General features: G+C 39.7%; 1 protein-coding gene across 8 annotated transcripts in view; it reads right to left on the reverse strand.

The window, feature by feature from the left end:
* Positions 1 to 23,140, reverse strand: part of CDKAL1 (CDK5 regulatory subunit associated protein 1 like 1) — a 712,098-nt gene that overhangs the window by 467,440 nt on the left and 221,518 nt on the right. For all 8 annotated transcript variants that reach the window (XM_047858501.1, XM_047858499.1, XM_047858493.1 and 5 more), the window contains one exon: positions 16,167 to 16,287. In XM_047858501.1, coding sequence (XP_047714457.1) covers positions 16,167 to 16,287 — 121 coding nt within the window. The remainder of the gene's footprint in view (positions 1 to 16,166; positions 16,288 to 23,140) is intronic.

A 23,140-nucleotide genomic window follows, 5' to 3' on the forward strand; every position in this document is an offset into this window, starting at 1 on the left:
CCCAGAGAGATGAAAACTGTTGCATAAAAAAACGTATGCAGGGTTACACAATAAGCAGTGGAGCCAGGGTTCGGACCCAAGCAGTTCCGCACCAGAATCACGCTCCTCACACGAGGCCAAATGGCCTCTCACACTGAGTACATGAGGCTGCACTTTTTAGCTACTTTTATGCTAAGACAGTATCACATTATTTAATCTCTTCAACCTCAGTTTCCATAAAATGGGGACAATTTTTATAGTGGAATAAAGTAGGCATCTTCTTCATTGTCAGCACTGTAAATGGCAATGTTATAGGAAGCAATTTGAGGGGCGCCTGGCTGGCTCGGTCAGCAGACTCTTGATCTCTGGGTCATGAATTCAAGCCCCAAGGTGGAGCCTACTTTAAAAAAAAAAAAAAAAATGCCTGTAGAAAGGAATTTGAGTTTATATTCCAAGACCCATAAAATGGTTCTTAACTCCGACATAATTCTGCTTCTGTTAACTCATCCAAATGAAATATATTTGAAAATCTATGCTTTTTAGTATAGAGTTGACCCTTGAACAACACATAGGGGTAGGGGTACCAACCTCTTGCATAGTCAAAAATCCACATAAAACTTCTGACTCCCCCAAAACTGAACCACTGTTAACTGGGAGCCTTATCTTAACTACTGTTGACCAGGAGCCTTACCAGTAAAATAAGCTGTTGCTTAACACATACTTTGTAGCTTATATGTATTATATATTGTGTTCTTCCAATACATTAAGGTAGAGAAAAAAAATATTATTAAGAAAATCACAAAGAAGAGAAAATACACTTACAGAGCTGTATGTGTATTTAATTTAAAAAAATCCACATACAAGTGGACATGTGCAGTTCAAACCTGCCTTGTTCAAGGTCTGCTGTAGAATATGTTACATATGCTAACGGTAATTGCAGTTAAAACCATCAGAAAAGAAAATAAAAAGACGAGGGTAAATTTATGAAGAACTGTATTCTGAAAGGAATAGATATCTTGTTTAGCTTTACTAAAGTTACTTTTTGGCTGTTATCAGTATATCTAAATTCAGGAAAAAAGACTCTTCCAATGATCACTCTAAAAACACACACTGGGGCACCTGGGTGGTTCAGTCGGTTAAGCGTCAGACTCCAGCTCAGGTCATGATCTCACGGTTCATGGGTTAGAGCCCCACATCGGGCTCTGTGCCGACAGCTCAGAGCCTAGAGCCTGGAGCCTGCTTCGGATTCTGTGTCTCCCTCTCTCTCTCTCTGTGACTGCCTCTCTCTCTCTCTCTCTCTCTCTCTCTAACAATAAATATTAAAAGAAAAGAAATTTAAAAAATACACACACACACACACACACACACACGACTAATCATTCTATAGCAGATGTAAACAAGAAAACAGCACAGTGGTGGTATGGCCCCTTGTGGATAGACAGGATACACAAAGATGGAAGAATAGTGGACTAAGTAATGATTTAAAGAGGATAAAGAGACTGCAAGTTAAGTCAGGAAACACAGATATGGCAGCATCACTCAACTGAAGTCGTCCAGAAACCACTGAGAGATGAGTCAAGCAACACTGGGTTAAGGACGGGAACTAAGAAATGAAGCATAGTGATGCTGCTGCTACAAAGCACTGTGGAGTATCATCTGGAAAACCTCCTGTCGTGATCACTGCACAATTTTAAATTATGGCGTGAAAGAAGAAGGCAACTTAAAAATCAAACACAAAGTAAACCTGGAAACACCCACGTTATGCCCTCTTCCATCATTCACCTAGGATAACCTACCACTAGAATTTAAAGGTAAGGGACTCATATCCTGCCACCGAGGACCCTCTACTAGGCTTCACTGCACACGACTGAACCTCGCAGCAGCAGCACCGAGAGCCCTCCGTCCCAAGGAATCTGAAACAGACAGACGTCTTGTTTCCATTTATCAGTTCAACACGTCAACATCAGTGCTGCTATTGACACAGCGTCTTTATTTTTATTGCTTTGCTTCTTACGTTGCATATAATTGGAAATTAAGTTAGGAAAATAAACAAATAAACCTAAGAGGTAGAAGCAAGAATGAGAAAGAGATTAAGGTAAAACAGAAAGGGGTCTTAACAGTTTCACCCTTTGGAAGTAAAATCAGAGCGTTGAGTTTAACAGAGTAATCAGAACATCAACATTCGAAGAATCATGCGTTGCCCAAACTCCAGAGTGAGGACAGCAGGTAACCACGGTGATTGAATTCTCAAAGGTAATCAATTACCAAAGAGGGTCCCACAGGCTCTCACATCCCACATGCTGAACATGAAATTGGACAAGACCATTTTCAGTCACCATATATTATACAAGTCCTATTTTATACAATCTCTGTATTTGTGGTCATTTCTAGGTATACAACCCTAAGCCACACACGTAATAAAAAAGAACTGACCGTTATTATACTCCGTGAAAACCAAAACAGAATTATTTACCAGTTAACTAAACCTGACTGGGACTCTCAGGGGCAGGGATGAAATAAGCAAGCCTCGTTTCTGTCACTGCACTAAGAGTATCTGATACATACAGATATCCTGAAAATATTTGTTGCATAAATGAGTGAATGAGTACATGAAGATATGAACAAACCAATAAATAAAGCAGACCACCAATCTTTTTATCTTCCAGCCACAAGGTGCTACAGGTCCTAAATAAAAAAAGTCCATCGTTGGGGCGCCTGGGTGGCTCAGTCGGTTGGGCGTCCGACTTCAGCTCAGGTCACAATCTCGCGGTCCGCGAGTTCGAGCCCCACGTCGGGCTCTGGGCTGATGGCTCAGAGCCTGGAGCCTGCTTCCGATTCTGTGTCTCCCTCTCTCTCTGCCCCTCCCCCGTTCATGCTCTGTCTCTGTCTCAAAAATAAATAAAACGTTAAAAAAAAAAAGTCCATCATTACGTACCACTGCCATAAATTTGTACAGGCACGTGGGCAGGCAGAGAACATCAAAAATGGGGAAAGGAGTTGGGGGAGGAAGAGAACAGACTAAAAATCCCATTTCAGGCAGTTTACGTTTTCCTCAAGAACAGTAATGGAACAACACATAAAATGTCCTTTACAAGGTAAAAAGATCTTCCTAAACCCACATCACCTCTCACTATTAATAGCCATTTCAAGGAGAACCTAAAAAGAACCATAAAATATACATTACAATTCACAAAGCCACATACGTTGTTTGGAAACAGAAAGCAGGACTTTAAAAAATGACCTTGCCTTAAATCCAGGTTCCTTCGTCAATTTACAGAAAAAGAGACATTCCTCAGAGACTGCTTCATCAGATAAAGTAAATGAGGTCGTAACTACATGCACTATTGCCTTTTTAAAAAGCTAAACAAAACATTCTGCTTTGTCAGGGTTAGAAAAAATAAGACAACCAGGGCTACCATGCTGAGATGTAGCAAGAAGAATTTTTTCAAGTCATTTCTGAAATAAATATGATATGTACTATTTTCGTGTTGAAAAAAACTGAAAAGACTTTATCCCCAATCATGTGTGTATCCAATTATCCTTAATTAAAGTTGCACTTGACAAGTTTTGGAGGCTTTTCCCCTTCCCGATAAGGGTTGGAAAATGAGTTTTCCTGAAGCAACAGGAAAACTGACAGATGGTAGCTCTTTGGACACAGCCAATCATCCACTCCCAAAGTGCCCTTCCCAGGGCCACTCACTTTCACGCACCCTACTTAACTACTGGTGAAGGGAGGGGAGGGAAGGGGAAGGGGAAGGGGAAGGGGAAGGGGAAGGGGAAGGGGAAGGGGAAGGGGAAGGGGAAGGGGAACGGGAACGGGAACGGGAACGGGAACGGGAACGGGAAGGAAGGGGAGAAGACAGGCAATCCAGTAGTCCTCTAACTCTAAATCTGTATGATTTAACAGTCCCAAATGGTAACCATCAAAACAAGGAATTCAAATCTCATTCCAATGGATGAACTTAATGCACCTTAAGAGGCACCTGACAAGTGCATGACTAGACTCTTCCGAACCTCCAGCTGGCAGCCCGTTCTCTTGAAAACTCTAGGGCCCACAGTCACACAGCAAATGATGAAATGATGAGGCCAAGGTCTGAACCTAAGCAATCTTGAGCCACCTCTTTCACCCCTCTTCTCCTAGACCCTCATCTGAAACACCACCACTTACCAATTCATCATTCCCTGTGCAGGGCACAGCCTGTGTGCATTCCCTATGTGAGACAACTCAAAACCACTGTCTGGGTGATTCCCCACCTGCTTAGATGGCCTTATGAACCCACCTAGGAGATAAATTTCGACATTCAGACTAAATACCCACTTTCTTTGGAAGCCCTACCTAATCCATCCAAACAATCCATTGGTGGTCCTCAATTAACTTTGTCTACACCCCTTCTGTCCTACTCACAATGTTATTATTGTTCTGTGCTTGTTTCGCTCTCCTGTGGGATTCTCAAGGGCAGATGCCAATACCAAATGAACACATCTATCTATCCTCAGCACTTAACAGGTGTTCAACCACATATCTTGAGTAAATAAATGTCCAGTTGGGGGCTCTTTGGTTTTCTTAATGAACAAGCATAAGATACTTTCACACATGAAATTAAAAAAAAAAAAAAAAGAAACTTTATAAAACTGTGAAAGCATCTATAACTATTTAAAATTAATGTACATCCTCTCACCACAGACTCTACAAACTAACCTGAACAAAGTGTGGACCACTCTACTCAATCAACTGCAACCTAAGGTTCCCTTAATGCTGGGCCTAAATTTGAGTTTCTTTAAATTTTCAGTTTTTTATTCTCCCTTCCTCAAGTTAAATAGCTTTGTTGAATCAGAAAAGCGGTAAGCAAAATACACTTTTTAGTTAGGAGAATGGTACATGCTAGAATTTGAAAGGATTTTTTAAAACCAACCATTTCTTTATATATCATTACTAAAAAAGTTATATATTCATTTCAAAGTTTATATAAAATAATGATTACATAAAGAAGAATTTACAAAATTGGAGGTGAAATCCCCATTCTAATACTGCCTAAAATTTTTAACTGGGCCACTTGTTTAAAGGCATTTATTAACCAGCATTTAAAAGTTCTCCTTAGTGATAATTACTTCGCGGGTATGAACCAACAGTGCCATCCACTGTTCTTATGAATGATCTTTCCCAAATACAGTTTTATAATCCACTAAAAATAAGATCACTTTAAAATTTCATTTCTATGTATTTAAGTGGAAATAAAGTATTTGGTGATTTCATTGAAAATATCAAAAAAGCTGCAAATTTCAGGACAGCTAGTTTTTGGACAAAAGTAAAAATGTAACAAGTTCAAAATTGCCATAAATACTTCAATTTCACACATTTAATTGTTTGAGTAAGTTTTACTTCATTCATAGTCCAAATTATCATTTTCTCTTTTTCTACAAAACAATCATCTATTGCAAGAGAGAAGTAATTAGAATTATACACCAGCCAGAAAAAAATTTTCTGCATTTAAGTAACACTGCTGTCACTAAAATACTAAAATATTTATGAAGTGAATTTATGCAAGACACAAGCTACAGGGGAAAAGAAGATTAATTTTTTTTTTTTAAACATGGGGTTTGAACTCACGACCCTGAGATCAAGACCTGAGCTGAGACCAAGAGTCAGATGTTTACTGGACTGAGCTACCCAGGCGCCCTCACTTTTTTTTAAAGTTTGTCATTCACTTAACACTGAACAAGTGAAGTAGGAGATTGATAAGCTGATGATGAAATGAACAAGCTCCGAACTTTAAATCCTAGTACCAGAAACTATCTTGCATAAATAGTACAAAGGAAGAAGAGAAAAGAAGAGGAGAAGGAGTCATGGAGAATGCTGGTAGAGTGGAGGATAAAACAACATCAAAATTCTAGGGAAAACACTTATTAAAGTACCCATACTAAGTCAGGTGACACATGTAGTAGGCAGCACATGTCCACATGAGAAAAGAAATCAATTCTAAGAGGTCTCTAATGTACCTGAGTCACAAAGCCAGAAAATAACTGTCTATGCCTCCAGACCCAAGTGCAGCGCTCTCTCCAACGTGCCACAGACCCCAGTGCCTTCTCCAGAATAAGTCGGAGTCACATTCCAGGTTCCTGATCAAGACATAGGTTCCTGGCCTCCCTAAGTTTACAGAAGAAGAGAAAAATAACAGCTCTCTGCTCATCGTGGGGACATGCTAAAAGAACGGTTACAATCTCTAGCTTCAAGTTTCGTGGAAACCATACGTTAGGACTACAATAGTTTATTTTTGAAAGAATTTAACATAGAGAGCATTATATAAAATGTGTGAGTCATTTTAAGCTACAACTCTAAGAAAAGTCTCTCTTTTCTAGTTATTTAATCAGAAAGACTACCTTCCAGAGATTACGGGAATGTTTTAGCTTTTTATCTTCCGAGGACAGAAGAGGCTTTGCAACTTAGCATAATAAATGACAGAAATAAATCTGCATTTGTAAAAGTAGTGCTTAACTACTATAGTAAGCACAAGTGGTTAGCTACTAGCATAAAAGACAGCAGAAACAGCATCTAATTAGCGACATCAGTGGCACTCAAGATAAGTGGACTGGCTAAATATTCTCCACAACAGGGTGAAGGATCCTGCAACATAATGGCTGAGACCAGTGTTTCTCAAACTACAGTGACAGATGAGGATTTTGATCGCCAACCTCTTATAAACCGCTAGTTTTATGAAATACAATGAAAATGGATTCCAAGACATTGCAGCAATGTTAAACGGCTTTAAAAGTTTCTAAAATGATTGCTCTCAATTTCTACACTTGTCGCAGACCAGCTATCAGTAGTTGGTGACCCAGCACTGGTCCATGAATCACACTTTGTAGCCCTGGCTTTGAACATTAAGGAGACTGTCTGGCCTGGCCCCTACTCAGCCGGCGCTCGGACACTGGTAGCGGATTCTGGTGGATGGAAGCTGGCCATGCTGTCTCATCGGGCTCCAGCGAACCTTTCACGCAAGGTGTGATTTAATCACCCAAAAGGAGCGAGAGATAGAACTTCACAAAGCTTACAAGAACAGCTGGACTGTGCCAGCTTGCTTAATAAGTTCTTATTACAGGTTTTGGACTGGGACTTGCTTTCATTATAATCTGACAGCTGGGTTATAAGGAACAACTAATCCCTATTGGTAGCGACTGCTGTCGATCAAAAAACCCCTAAGAGTTAGTTGTACAGAACAAAATTGGCTTAGGCTGATTCGCAGCATCAGTGCGGATATATAAAAAGCCAATACTGACCCACAATTTTTATGTTAGAGAATGACTATATATAGTCCGCCAAATCCTTTCTGGAAAGTGTTTTATCTTGGGATTCTGCCTCTTGGAAGAGAGAGGTGTTAGGACCTTCTAACAGCTGTCTCTGAGGAGGGCACCGAAGCTGAAGGAGCTTTCTCAAGACAGCACCATCAGAAGGCGGCCATGATTTATATAATCAGGACATTTGAACAACAGTCTAGCATAAACTACAAAAATAACAGCTTATTCTTCACATGATGCTGAGATATAAGAACTCAACAAATCGTTAAAATATGCAGTCATTTTCGAAGAGATGATAAGATTTCCAAAATTTTATTCTCCCACAATATTAAAAAGATTCACCCTAGTATGAGTGTGAAACCACAGATACTCAAACTGCTAACAGGATCTCCTTGGAACCTTAATTAAAAACTTTTTAGAGCACTTCTAATTAAATACCTCTAAAAATGTTTTTTTTGTTTTTTTGGGTTTTTTTTACGCAATGTAATTTTCTGAAAGCTGTAACTTAAGGGTAACATAAAAAGATAATACTTGCTGCTTCTGTTTTCCACCAAGTACTCATGATGGCAGTAGTCTTATTTGATGTCCAAGGCCATGGAAACTTTTTAACTGTGTTGCTGCCACAGCATCTCACAGAAAGGCAGTAAGAAAATGTCTGAGTAACCCACAGCTCAAATTCAGAGGTCTAAGGAGTCCCTGCTGTGTTCCCTTAGCCCCTAGAAAGACAGTCATGCTGAGATCTAAAAGCATTCCCCAGAATACAGAATAGAAAGAGATCCAAATCTTCCCCAGAGAGGAGCTGCAATTAATACCGTGTTTAGAGCTGCACGCTTTGGATTAGTCCATTCAATGTTAGTTACCTGTTGACTTGGGAAATGTTTACCTTTGTATGTATCATAGCACCTAACACAATACCTGGTAATGTGGTAAGCTCAGCATAGTTCTATTTTCAGACGTACTATGATTATGTCTAGTTAATACTATTTCATGTTTTAATCATTAGAACCAGAAAAAGAACTGTTACTGTGATTATATTTCTCTAAAAATAATTTCACTTATACACAATAAATTATCATTGTTTCATTCATTCATTCATTCATTCAAACATTGAGCACACTTATGAATCCAGCACTGGAATAGACAGACATGATAAAATCTGGACATTAGAGAAAGAAAGTGAAAAAATACAAGTTAGCTTTTTTCACAAAGATATGATGTTATAGGTGGGAAAAAGTAACAGATACTTTAAAAAATGATAATAAATTCAAGTACATAATCTCAAAGAAAATTAGATCCCCCCCTTAAAAGTTCACATATACCATCATTTTATGTCTGACAGATGGCAAGTAATAAGAAAAATGAGATAAATCTTAAAAGAGAAAGTATCAGTAAAATATTACAGGGTCAGACAGTATTTTCTCAGATGTGTTTAGCCCAGGGGAGGATTATCCCTTCAAACTAGGGATAATCTGATAGTAGTACCTAAACGATGATACAACTTCTATCACAACTGCTACCCAGCGTCCAACTCTTGGCTTTGGAAGAACACGGTTGCCAAGAAATTGTCAAAACTGATGACTTTGAAGCAGGTGACAGGGAAGGCAAAAATGAGGCACAGATTTTCTTTATGGCCCAATTCCCAATTTTTACCTCTCGTCTTTACACTACCTAGGTTCCATCTCCATGCTCAGTACTAGGGAAAAAATAAGGCAATCACACAAATGAGGTCCTCTAACAAAACCGGAGCCTTCCAACCTCAGCTCACTTCTTTGTTTATACACACGTAGACTCCGTATGATAGGGACTACAGCGCGGGAGTGATCCTTTTGTTAAATCTATATAAATATCCTCATATGCCCACATAGAACTACATGAATCTCCATATATTGTTATTTCAGAACTATGACTCCATTCCACCATTTAATGAGAAAAATCAAACACTCTGGCATGAATCTTCAAATTTTTATCTTTACCTAAGATACTGGCTTATTTCTGGCTGGAGATTTCATTAGAATCTATCATGAGATGTAACTTGTGGTTTGTAGAAAATACACAGTGTAGGCGAACAACTGACACCAACACCAAGGAGAGGAAGGGAGGGACGAAGGGCACTGACAAGTCCTGGGGACGGGGCTGGAATTGCAATCGAGAACTGGCTGTATCCCAAGTCAGGGCCATCACAGGATTGTGGTGCAGTAACTAAAACGTACTGGGACAGAACACTGACACACTGCTGTCTAGTTCACTTGCTAGCACGAAAGAACTGAAACACTGTCCGTACGTGAAACTGGCCAAGATCCGGGACGTCTGGGTGGCTCAGTGGGTTAAGCGTCAGACTCTGGATTTCTTCTCAGGTCATGATTGCCATGGTTTCTGAGTTCAAGGCCCACATCAGGCACTGAGCTGACAGTGTGGAGCCTGCCTGAGATTCTCTGTCTTCCTTGCTCTCTGTGCTCCTCCCCCACTCGTTCTCTGTCTCTCCCTCAAAAATGAATAAATAAACAAATACATAAACCAGTCAAGACCTTTAAGAAAAAGAACTAAGTTCTACACTCTGACACTACTCACATCCTTCACTGCTATATCCAGGGAGGCACAGAAGTGTCCTACCCCCTTGCCAAGGCTTACCTTCCCATCCGTACACACGATCCTGCTGAACCAGCTTCTCCCGCCAATTTATTTCTCCTCCTTACCCCTCTGCCTCTAAACAGGCTCAGACAGAAGAATCTTTCTATTCTCCTTCATAGTTAAACTCCTCAAAAGAGTAATCTTCCTGGATCAAAACTAATTCTGAATCTGGTTTCTAATTTTCCTACTCCCCTGAAACAGCTCCCTGTCCCAACATTTTTTCTCTGGAAGGGGCCTGAAGCAATTGATAGTACGACACACCATGTTCATAAACCTTCGTCTCTGCCTACTTCTAGTTCATAGAGGACTCCTCCCATTTCCCGTACACACGCAGCGCCCACTCACCTTCAGTGACCTCACTCACTCATGCCTCTCCAACTAAGGCGTCTTTGGGGGCTTTGTATTGCCATCTCCAACCATGATTGGCAAAGCCCAAATCGACATCTACAAACAACTCCAGTGGAGTATGCCAAAGCCCATCTGCTTCTTTTTTTTGTTTGTTTGTTTATTTGAGAGAGAGAGAGAGAAAGAGAGAGAGCAAGAGAGGGGCAGAGAGAGAGGGAGAGAGAAACCCAAGCAGGTTCTGCACTGTCAGAGCGGAACCCAATGTGGGGCTTGAACTCACGAACTGTGAGATCGTGACCTGAGCCGAAATCAAGAGTCGGACACTTAACTGACTAGGCCAGCCAGGAGCCCCAACCAAAGCCCATCTTTTTAACTATGACACATTTCTGCTATCCATGCTTTTCCTCAAACTACCACTCAGGCCCTCACTCCTTGCTGGCTGGGCTGCTGTAACGGCCTCAGAAGAAGTCTCCCTGGACCCGTCTTCCAACACCAACCCACATTATCAGCTGGTACCAGAATCATCTTCCTGATGCCCAGCTATGATTACTTCTCACCGCTGCTCTAGACTTCAGTGACTCTCCTTTACCAACTGAATTAAGTGTAATTTCTCACCCTGGGGCAACTCGATTTTTCACACAGATGATAATTTAATCCCACGTTTCCTTATATACACTGGAAACACCAGACTGCCTGGAGAAAACCGTCTTCTTCACCAACAACTTACATGGTCCACTTAGATGGCTTTGTTCATTCTTTTCTCTCCCTACAATTTTCTCATCATATCTATCCTAGTCCCTGGAACTTTGCATGCCAAATGGGAACTAAGGTTGCAGCTGATGTTAAGGTTGCTAATCAGGCGACATTAAATTAGAGAGTGTAGCCTGGATTATCCAGGTGGTTACTGTGGAATCATTTAAAAGTGGGACCAAGAGTCAGGGTGGGAGGAAATGAGACGAGGGAAAAAAGACAGAAAGAAATGCAATGTTGCAGGCTCTGAAGAGGGAAGAAGGGGACCATAGGCAAATAAAATGGGTGGTTTTTAGATGCCGAAAAAAGGAAGTAAATGGATTCTCTCCAGTAGCCTACAGAAAACAGTCCAACCAACACCTTGATTTTAGCATAAAAAAGATCTGTGTTAGACTTCTGACTTCCAGAACTATAAAATAATACATGTGTGTAGTTTTAAGCCAGCCAGTTCGTGGTAATTTGAAACTGAATACACCTCCATATGTAATTTCACACTCTACCTGTCTGTCTTTCAGGGCCCATTTCAAAAGTCTCTATAATGCAAAGATTGTTCTGCTCCCAAACGATCCCTCTCTGCCAACTACACTGGATAGGATTCCTTGCTTCTCTTAACCCACAAAAGTATCTGATGGATTTAATAGGTAAGTCTTGGTCTTAACCACCAGCTACATGACAACTAAAGTTCCTTAACTTCTCTGCACTTTAGTTTGTTCATCTATTAAAAAAAAAAATCTCATAAGGCTGTTTTGAGAATTAAATATAGGAAAGAATATACATTTCATAGCACTGTGCTTGGCATACATGAAGCACTCAATATGCATTAGCAATCATTGTTAACTTCATTCTCACCTGTTTTTCGGAATCACATCCACATAGCTATCTCATCACCATATTTGACAGACATGTGCCATTCACGTTTCCCCTGCGGGGAGTCTCTACCACCCAAGAGACCGTCTGGAAATAAGAGCTTTTAAGACAGGCGGCAGTGAAGCTGAAACAGCTCAGCTCAGAAAACTAGAAGAGCACTGAAAATCGCACAATGAATCATGTGGACCAACATTTATATACTCAACATAACAAATATAACGAAAAAGGAGTAAGCAAACACTGGAGAAAGGGTTTAGGAGAGAAGATAAAACATTATTGAAGAAATAAAAGGCATTCTTGGGGCGCCTGGGTGGCTTAGTCAGTTGAGCACCCGACTCTTGATTTCAGCTCAGGTCATGATCTCGGAGTTGGTGAGTTCGAGCCTCACATCGGACTCTGTGCTGATGGCATGGAGCCTACTTGGGATTCTCTCTCTCTCTGCCCCCGGCCCCATTCACACTGTCTCACTCTCTCTCTCAAAATAAATAAACTTTAAAAAATTTTTAAAAAAAGAAATAAATAAAAGGCATTCTCAAATAATCTTCTCTCAGATCACCCAGAATCTGGCAAGACCTGAAAATGTTAACTTCTTCATTGGTTAAGCAATTAATGTACTCCTTATACTCCTATAGAAATGTAAGAAATCAGAACAATTCTGTAGACTCTAATTAGTAACCTCAACAATTTACTAACATACAACAAAATGTGTTGCAAATGTGAGCTTTTTCCCAAATGAAAAACTGATATAAAATTTAATATGTCCTTATTTAATTTGAAAGCAATAAAAAACTCTGTCAAGATTTTGATGAGAAGGATCATTTTCTCTTGTAAGAAATAATTATGGGAAGAATGCTTTTAAAACATTTAAATGTAAGCTAAAAAAAAAAAAATCAAAACAAAACAAAACAAAAAGCAATGAGCTCCACCAGAGGTCAGAAATAAAATCCAAGCTAAGATGTTAAGAGTGATACTGTGCCAAATGCTCACGGGATGCTCTCACCGGACAGCAGATGATAAGGCCACACCTGATTCGGGAAAGTGACTAGTAGTCAAGGAAGGTTAGAAATCCTTCTCTCAACTGGAGACAGATTGACTGACTTCTCCTAACATGCGGGGCGTATGTGCTAATTTACTTACTAAGGGTGAGTTCTATACTGCAATCGGGGATAGGAAGTGACACAGTGACAGCCAATATCCAGGGAGCTGGATTAAAAAGTTTACAAGGTAGCCTCATTTTAAGAAATAATAAATCCAAGAAAAGGGAAACTCCAAATATGTGAAAAATTTTAACATAATGCCACTTAAAATGGCTACCTAGGGGCACCCGGGGGGCTTAGTCAGTTAAGCATCCGACTTCGGCTCAGGTCATGATCTTACATTTCGTGGCTCCAAGTCCCATGTCGGGCTCTATGCTGACAATTCAGAGCCTGGAGCCTGTTTCAGATTCCGTGCCTCCCTCTCTCACACGCTCGCTCTCTCTCAAAAATCAGTAAAAACATTAAAAATAATAATAAAATAAAATAAAATAAAATAAAATAAAATAAAATAAAATAAAGCAAACTTCTTAAAATTTCTTACAGCAGTGAAAACTAGTGATGGCCTTAAAACATGTATTCACAAATATTTATTGAGTACTCACTTTGTACTAGACACCGAACTCAGAGATAATAATATAACGATAACTGAAATGCTTTCAGAGCCCAGGAAGCTTACAATTTACTGGGAAATATAAACTATCCGGTGTGAAGGTACCATAACCATGAGACAAGGGAACGTGGTAAATGCACCATGGAAAGAGGGATGTATTCAGCTCAGTCATGGAAAGAGGAAGAAGAAGCCACCCCTGCCCCCCAAAAAAGCACGTAACTGCATAGGGAAGGATTGCCAACCAGATGAGCGGGGGAAAGCTAAGACGTGCCAGGCACACCTGATGGCATGCACAGGGGCCTGCAGCCGAGACAGAGGAGAACCCTGAGTTTGCGTGTCGAGTAGTCCAGTGTCACTGAACACGGGAGGGTGAAGCAGGGAGTGACAAAATGAAAAAGTACAGAGAAACTAGAAAAACAAAGCATCTTCGAAAACAAACAGCTAGAAGCAACACTCAGTAGGTCGTCTAGAGCTGCAAAGTCACCCCGAAGAGACCAAATGGATCTAAATATGAGAGCATTTCAAAGACCCTAAACCATCAACACACTTAAAGAAATTTGTCTTGGCAAAGAGGTGTTGATCAATTCTCTACCGAAAAAAGAGAGAGATTCTCAGGAACACTTGACTTTGCCCTTCTAAAAGGCATTGTTCGGGAGAAAGCATGCTTAGCAAACTCCAAGTATTACTGTCCAACTGGCAAGGCCATCTGTACTGTGAAGAGAATTTAGCATAAACCCATTAAACTTTCAAATTATAAAAATCAATGATTCATTCATTCAGCAAGTAAATATTTATTAAATCCCTGCTGTGTACAGTTTTCTGTATACTAAGGCTACAGTGGTAGATAAGAGTCGAAATTCCCCACTATCTTGGAGCTCATTACACACCGATGAGGGGAGACAATTAAAATATAAACGAACTCCCATATGTTTCAATAGTGAGAAGTGTTATAGAGGAAAATAAGGCAAATATGGAGGACAGGGAATGTAGGGATATGGGAGTTTTATGCAGGAAATCGGGAATAAAAAGAAAAACCTGCAATATCTGAAGGAAGGAGAATAATTGAGACAGAGGGAGTAGCAAACAGCCTTATGTTTATAATTTGGCTCAGGCTCAAAAGAGAGAATAGATTAGATACTCTAGTCAATGCGATAACTGCATTTCTCACTGTTCCACTCTGATTTAATCACTCTATGAGCTCGATGAATGCAGGTTTCTGAATCTTCCACCCCAAAGGCCAGATGCTGGTCCAGGACAAACTCACCAAGTCAAATGAAACTGACCCCCATGGGGCCTTTTAGGAGAAACCAAATGACTTCTTCAACCTTCCCTGATCTTTGGCAGCGGCGGGAAGGGTTAACCAGAAGGTGGTAAAACTAGAGGAAAGATGACCAACAACATTAGCTGTAACTGTGCGGGAGGAAGAGAAGGCAACTGCTAAGAGAGACGTAGAAAATGATGGAGAAGCAAGAGACAAGTTCGCCTGCTCTCCACAGGAAGGAGCATGAAGGAAGCAAAGGACAAGGAAAACCATTCTAGAAAGGAAGGAAGAAAGCTGAACTCAAAGAGGAGCAGGACAGCTTGCCTTTGTGGGAGGAAGTTTTATGAATGGAGGAGGGAATTGGCCTCATCAGACTTTCAGACTACACTAACATTGACTGCAGATTCAGTAAATGCAAATAAAACCAAGTACGAATGGGCTCACCAAGAGTTACAGTAAGGGAGAAGAACTTCAGACAAAGATGTGGAAATTAAGAGTGCTTAATATTCAGTTACCATGCTCGTTTTCAGTTTAAAGCTCAAAAGGGCAACATTTTCAAACATGTATTTCAGAGAATTATTAATCAAACCATGATTAGTATCTTGGGTATTATTTACTTATAACCCTATTGAAAAAAAAAAACAAAGATGATTGGGTATGTTAACCATTCCAACAACAAAACACTCTTTTAAAAAACAATATTTTTAATGTTTATATATTTTTTGAGAGAGAGAGACAGAGAGAGAGACAGAGAGAGAGAGAGCAAGCACGAGCGGGAAGGAGCAGAAAGAGAAGGAAACACAGAATCCAAAGCAGGCTCCTGGCTCTGAGTTGTCAGCACAGATTCTCCCCTTCAGATTCTCCAATTACTGTTTTTCCAGGTTTACTTTGTCCTTTGCCGATTACATACATAATGTTTTTTATGACTTTTTATAACTTTAACATCCTGTAAGATTCACCCATTGCAAGCATATAACTCGATGAGCTGTGCTGACAGCACAGAGCCTGAGGTGGGGCCGGAACCCATGAACTGCGTGATCATGACCTGAGCCAAGTTGGACGCTTAACTGAGCCACACGGCACCCCCAAAACACTCTATTAAAAAATATTTTAACCCGGGTGCATGGCTAGAAAACGAAATCCATGTCTATTACCAAAAAGAAGTCAGAATAATATTAATCAAAAACCTAAACTCTTCCTGAAATATAAGTGTAATTTATACCCTGGGAACATCTTTTAGCGGGAACTACATTCATGTGGTTTAGAGATTTTTGATTTTTCTTCCCCATGAAAACGTTCAATTGCTTTACTCTGTCACATGTCCGGTAGGAAAAAAACCTGAATTTGTGGATGGAGTATACTGAATATTTTATGAGCAAGTTTGAGAGACACTTACCCAGTATTGATGGAAATGATTTCTATCAGTGGATTCTTCCTGATCTTTGGCAAATCCAATGGCGCTCCACCCAACCGCTTTCCATTATTCTTTTTCTGACCCAATAGTCTCACAGAATGACCTTCAAACAAAGCATATAAACACACATTAGCACGGGTCACAGAACTTCACTTTCATTTACTGCTCTCAATAAATGTATTAATTTACCTTCTTCCTCTATGAAACAAACACCAAAAAAAAAAAAAAAAAAAACAACACAAGATATGATCATTGTCCTAAGAAATAATGCCAAAGAGAAAAACAGCTGTGTGCATACCCTGCCATCAAAAGTGCTTTGCCTACAGTATCTGCACCTTTTTCTACTGCACAGATGACAGAACCAAAAATACCCTCAGGATGGCATTCCGCAAGGTAGGCACGCCCTCAAGCCTCAACCACACGCGTGGATGAAGCAGGGAGGGCTCAGGGAGCACTGTGCCTGCCAGCCAACTGTACCGCTGGGGGATTAAAAAAAATGCAAAAGCAGATTATTTGCTGAGAGCAAACAGCAAATCCAAGAAATAAAGAATTAAAAAGCTGAGATAAAATGACACTTCAGGGTTGGTTTTTTTAAAAACAAACACAAGTTTTTAAACTGATTTTTTTAATATAACAAAAGACAATCAGACTATTTCTAAGAGTCAAAAATTTTTATAACTTGGAAAGTCTGAATTGCAGTTGAGAAAATATGGAACAGTACAAAGAATTCCCATCCCCTTCAGATTCTCCAATTACTGTTCTCCATGTTTACTTTGTCCTTTGCCTATTACACAGAGTATTTTCTGTAACTTTTTATAACTTTAACATCCTATAAGATTCACCCATGACGAGTCTACAACTCAATGACTTTTAAAGAAACACACACAACTGCACCGTCTTCACAAAACCCTGTTTTAGAACATTTCCATCACCCCCCAAATTGTCCCAAGCTTAGTTGTACTCCACCCTTGCTCCCATTCCAAAATATATCACATTTTGTTAATCTGTTGACCAGCTGGTAGATGTTTGAACTGTTTCCAATGAATACCTATTAGAATAATGCTTCTAGGAACATTCACGTCCAAGTCTTTATGTGGACATATGTTTTTACTGCTCTTGGATAGATTCCTAGGAATGGAATTGCTGGGTCATGTGGTCAATTTATACTTACCTTTGTATGAAACAACGGTTTTCCAAAGTGGGGTACCATTTTATATCCTACCAGCAACGTATGAGGGTTTGAGTTTCCCCACATTGTCACCAAGACCTCACACTGTAACTTTTTTGACAATAGCCATCCTAGGGGGAAGTAATTTATTATTGTGGTTCAAATGAATTATGTATTTCCATAATGACTAATGACATTGAGCACCTTTTCATGTGCCTTTACATTAGCCAAATGTATGTCTTGCTTGGTAAATGTAATAATTTTTATGTGTCAACTTGACTGGGCCACAGAATGCCATTTAGCCAAACATTATTTTGGGTTTCCACAATGGTCTTTCTGGGAAAGATTGACACTTGAATCAGTAGACTGAGTAAAGCAGATTAACACTGGTAGGCCTTATCCAACCAATCAAAGGCCTGAATAGAACAAGAAAGCTAAGAGGGAACAGTTCCTGACTGACTGTTGAGCTGGGTCCTTGTTCTTTCCCAGCCTTGGGATTCTGGCTAAAACACAGGCTCTTCTTGGGTCTTGTTTCTGCCCAAGTGCAGACTGACACTAACACCACCAGCTCTGAGTCTCAGACCTCTGGACTTGGACTGGAACCACACAAATGCTCTTGGGTCTTTATCTTGCCAACTACATATCTTTGGAATTCTCAATCTCCATCATGTCTCCATAATGGTATGAGCCAATTCTTTTTAATACATTTCTTTTGAACACATACTCACGTGCACACGTGCGCGCGCACACACACACACACACTACTACTGGCTGTTTCTTTGGAGAACGTTTGCTGATATAAATGTCTACTCTAGAAGTCTGCCGATATTTTAATTGGAGTAACTACCTTATTGTGTTATAAGATTTCTTTATTCTGCTTACAAACCCTCTTCAGACGTGATTTTTAAATATTTTACTCAGTCTGTAGCTTATAGCTTCACTTTTGTGATATTATGTTTTAAAAAGTAAATGTTTTTCAAGACGCCTGAGTGGCTTAGTCGGTTAAGCATCCAACTTCGGCTCAGGTCATGATCTCACGGTTCATGGGTTTGAGCCCCACATCAGGCTCTGTGCTGACAGCTTAGAGCCTGGAGCCTGCTACAGATTCTGTATCTCCCTCTTTCTTCCCCTCCCCTGCTCACATTCTGTCTCTGTCTCTCTCAAAAATAAATAAACATTAAAAAAAAAAAAAAGTAAATGTTCTTCAATTTAACAAAGTGCACTTGATCAATTTTTTTCTTTTATAGCTCATATTCTTACCGTTCTATGGAAGAACTCTTTGCCTAGCCCTAGCACATAGAGTTCTCTTATATTTTCCTCTCAAAGTCGTACTATTCTAGCTCTTATCTTTAAGTCTAGGATCCACTTTTTTACTTTTTGTGTGTAGTAAGGGGCTCCGTTCATTTTTTCATATGGATTCAACTGTCCAAGTGCCATTTCTTTTCCATCTTCCTTCTCTGTCCTATTGCTGTCACACATATTAACACAGAGCTGCATAAATCCCAAAACAGTGCTGTAATTAGTTTCATACAACTATACAGTTTTAAAAAGAGGAAAAATATAGACTTACAAAGGACTTTATATTTACCCACCATATTTAACCATTTCTAGCACTCGTTTCCTCCTAAGAATTCAACGTAGCATTTGATACTACTTCCTTTCTGCCTGAAGAACTTTCTTTATTATTTCTTGTAAAGGAAACCCACTAGCAACAGATTCTTTGCTTACTTGGGCAAGTCTTTATTTTGCTTAATTTGTGAAAGATACCTTTGCTGGACACAGAATTATCAGTTGACAGCTTTTTCGTTGAGCAGTGAATACAGCTAATCCTTGAACAATGCAGACTTGAGCAGAATCAAGCCCCACACAGTTGAAAATCCATGTATAACTTTTGGCTCCCCCCCCCAAAACTTAACTATTAATAGCTTACACTGTTCACTGGAATCTTTGCTGATAACATACACAGTTGATCAACAAGTGTTTTACATGCTATATGTATTACGTACTTCTTACAATAAAGCAAGCTTCAGAAAATGTTAAGAAAAGCATGAGGAAGATACATTTACAGTACTGTATTGTAAAAACTCCACGTCAAAGTGGACCACACAGTTCAAAACCATGTCATTCGGGGGTCAACTGCATAGCACTCCACACCTTTGACCTCTGTTGCTTCTGAGAAGTCAGTTGTCAATCTTAATGTTGTTCTTCTGTATATAATGTGTCACTTCTGCCTTACACTTTCAAGATTTTTCTCTCTTTTGCAACAGTTTGACAATGATGTATGTAAGTGTGGATCGCTGTGATTTTCCTACATGCAGTTCACATATCTTTTTGGCTCTATAAAGTAATTTTTTTATCAAGTTTGGGAAGTTTTCATGTAATGCTTTAAAAAAAAAATTGGGAGCATTTTTTCTGTATCTTCTTCTGTGGCTCCATGACATACTTGTTGGTGTGCCAGATGTTGTCTCACAGGTCTTCGAGTTCCTGGTGATTTTTCTCATTATTCAGAGTGGATCATTTCTATTGATCTATCCTCAAATTTACTAATTGTTCTTCTTTTGCCATCTCTAACCTGCAAATGAGCCTCTTGAATGAACATCTTATTTCAGTTATTGTACTTTTTAACTACAGATTTCCCATTGGTTCTTTTTTATCATTTCTGTTTGTGATTCTACATTCAAGTCAATGTCATCATCCTTTCCTTAAAGGTTTTTTTTTTTTTTTACATTTTTATTTATTTTTGAGAGCGACAGAGACAGTGTGAATGGGGGTGGGGCAGAAAGAGAAAGGGGGAGACACAGAATCCAGGATCCAGGCTCCGAGCTGTCAGCACAGAGCCCAACATAGGGCTCAAACCCATAAACTGTGAGATCGTGACCTGAGCCGAAGTCGGATGCCCAGCAACTGAGTCACCCAGACACTCCTCCTTAAAGGCTTTTAACACGGTTTCGCTTAGTAGTTGGGAGTCTTTGTCAAATCCAACATTTTTGGTCAAAGATAATGTGTACTTTTTTCCCCCCTGAATATGGTTATACTCAGTTTCTTTGCATGAATCATAATACTTTGTTGAATACAGAACATTTTAGATTATATACTGACATTCTCCATTTGGGTTCCCCCCACCAGGGATTGGTTTTTTTGTTTGTTTGTTTTTGTTGTTTTAGCTTACTTGGACTAAATCTATTAAGTCTATCTCTTCTACAAGGAAGGGCTACTGATGTCACTTCTTAGCTCTCCACCACCCCCACCACCAAGCCTGACTTCCTCCGGGTCAACCCTGTATCTGCATACCTTTTTATTAAGGAAAGACTAGTTACACATTCGTTCAAACCCTATAAACCTTTAAGATTTCTATCTGCTGATGGAACTGCGTATGAGCCAGTGAGGTTATTCAGAGTCAGGGACATTTCCAAGTGCGCTTCCCCCGGCCTTTTCTTCCTCCTGTGCTTTCTGAGGTTCTCTGCCACCTTCTCAGGACACGCATGCAGGCTCCAGCAGGCAGATGCGTGTGGGTGGTGAGGCCACTCCTGTCTCTGCTGTGCAAGTGCACAACCTCAGGTCAACTAACCATCTATGGGGACTTAGCAAGCCTCCAATCACTTCCACAAGTCCCCATTAAATCCCTGGGCTAGTCCACCTGTCCACACAGAACAGTCCCACAGTTTCGGGCAGGTATAGTCACACACGCTCCCTTGTCGCTTGCCATCAAAATCTCCACTTTAACTGAGAGTTCTTCAAATCCACTGAGCTGTCCTGGAAGCAGCAGCAAAGCCCCTGGTATTCAGAGCCCGTTCTGCCTTGAACAACCTTGCTAGAAGAGCTGAGGAAGGAAAATGGGAGTAGCCCCAGGCACAAATGCCATGGACTCACACTGTTCTTACCCAAAGTTCAGTTGTTTTCGGGAAGAAACACTTCTCAGTTTGCTGAAAACTTTTAGTCAATTTCCAGAGTGCTGGGATTGTTTTTTTGACTGTCCAGAGCTTCACTGTTGCTTGTGAGATCTGTTGATCTCCCCGTGCAATCATGCCATAAGCAAATCAAAGCCAACTTTTTCAAAGCAATCATTTAAAATAACTTCAAATACATAATTAGTACAGGCATAAGATTCTAAGGCAATTATATACATGTTCCATCACCCTTCGTTTCAGAAAAATACATTGCTTCAACGTCTCTTGTACAGACAGCTTTTCATGACCAGAAGTAATAAAACCATCAGTCATAGCCTTTTTGCACTAATCACTTTAATAAGAAACATTAAGTCCTTCATTCATTCTGAAAATTCTTGCTGTGCTGTAAAAACATAGCTAGAGTCAAGCAAGCATTTGGCATGCCAGATTTCAGATTTTCAAGATAAGTTCAACTCTTCAATCAAAAGTCCAGTTAATGAAGAGGTGTGCAAGAGTGGAGTGCTAACATAATAGTTCGCTGAGAGATGCCACAAGTTCAATAATGACTAGGCAAGGGCATGCTATCTTCATACTAGCACGAGACAAATTCCATTACATCCTGCTGAGATTTCAGTAATACGCAGCCTGCGCTAATAACATTTGATAAATTATTCATCTTCACTATCTACATGCAAATAAAGGAACATATCTCTGCCTGATTATATAATGAGTTATTTTCCAATCCAATGATTCATTAAAGAGCGAGAGAACTAACAATAGCCTGGTTTTTTTTTTTTAATTGAAAAATATAGTACACTGAAGACAAAGTAGGAAATAATATAAAAGTCCCTCATTATACCCAGCCAAAGATGAAAAAAAGAAAATTTAACCACAGAACAATATTTTTTTAATGGACTGGAGGAATAAAACTTTTACTTGTTATAAACCAGCTCTCAAACAGAGCTGCCGTTTCAGATTATTTCCTTGAATCCACAGACCACAGAATAAAAACATACACTGCAAATCATTACCTGTTCTATGTGTGGTTATCAATACTATAACCATCTAAAATAAACTGAAACTTGACAGGCTAAAGAATAAACTGGAGGGGATGTCTTTGGGAAGAAAAGAAGAAGAGACAAGGGGTCTGGAACAGGGAAACAGGCTCAGGGAATAAAGATATGAAAGGTAAAAAAGGAAAATTTGGGAAAATTTGTGTTGGAAATGAACACACCACACTTATGAAGGGACCATGGAGCAAGGAGCCCAATTACACACTCAACACACACTGCTCCTTTGTGTGATCCCTTCTGGCCACTGATGCCTCACACCACGATGGGAAAAGAAGAGCCATTCAAGGAATACTGGTTTATTTTGTGACTACTGTGAATTTCAGCACCCTCTGTGGCTAGACAGGAGAGAAAGGGGTAGGAGGAAATCAGGACAACAGAGTCTGAAAGAAAAATGGGAGTGTGAAAATACCAGTTTTGACATTATTTCAATCACACGTCTATTCCGAAATTATAAGAGGAACTAACAGGAACGGATCGGTAGAATAATCCTCAGTGTGACCAGATCTACAGATGGCAACAGGAGACCACTGAGGAGTCAGTGATAATGATGTGAAGTGATTAAAACAGAGATAAGCAATTTTAATCTGAGGATAAGAACAAAAACCAAACTGCCTTAACATGTAGAATGGGACACACTCAAAGTCACAATCTCTGAGATCTTTTATCTTTTCCATTTTATATGTAAATTTACATTTCATCTCCTATAAATAATGGTCAAATGTGTCTCAGTGAGTTTATTAACCATCTTTAATAAACATCTCCCTACGTTGTTACAAATGTCACATAAAATTCAGCCCTGTTAAAACCAAATTTAATTTCAAGCCTGAG

This window comes from Prionailurus viverrinus, chromosome B2 (genome assembly GCF_022837055.1).
Source record: "Prionailurus viverrinus isolate Anna chromosome B2, UM_Priviv_1.0, whole genome shotgun sequence".
NCBI lineage: Eukaryota > Metazoa > Chordata > Mammalia > Carnivora > Felidae > Prionailurus > Prionailurus viverrinus.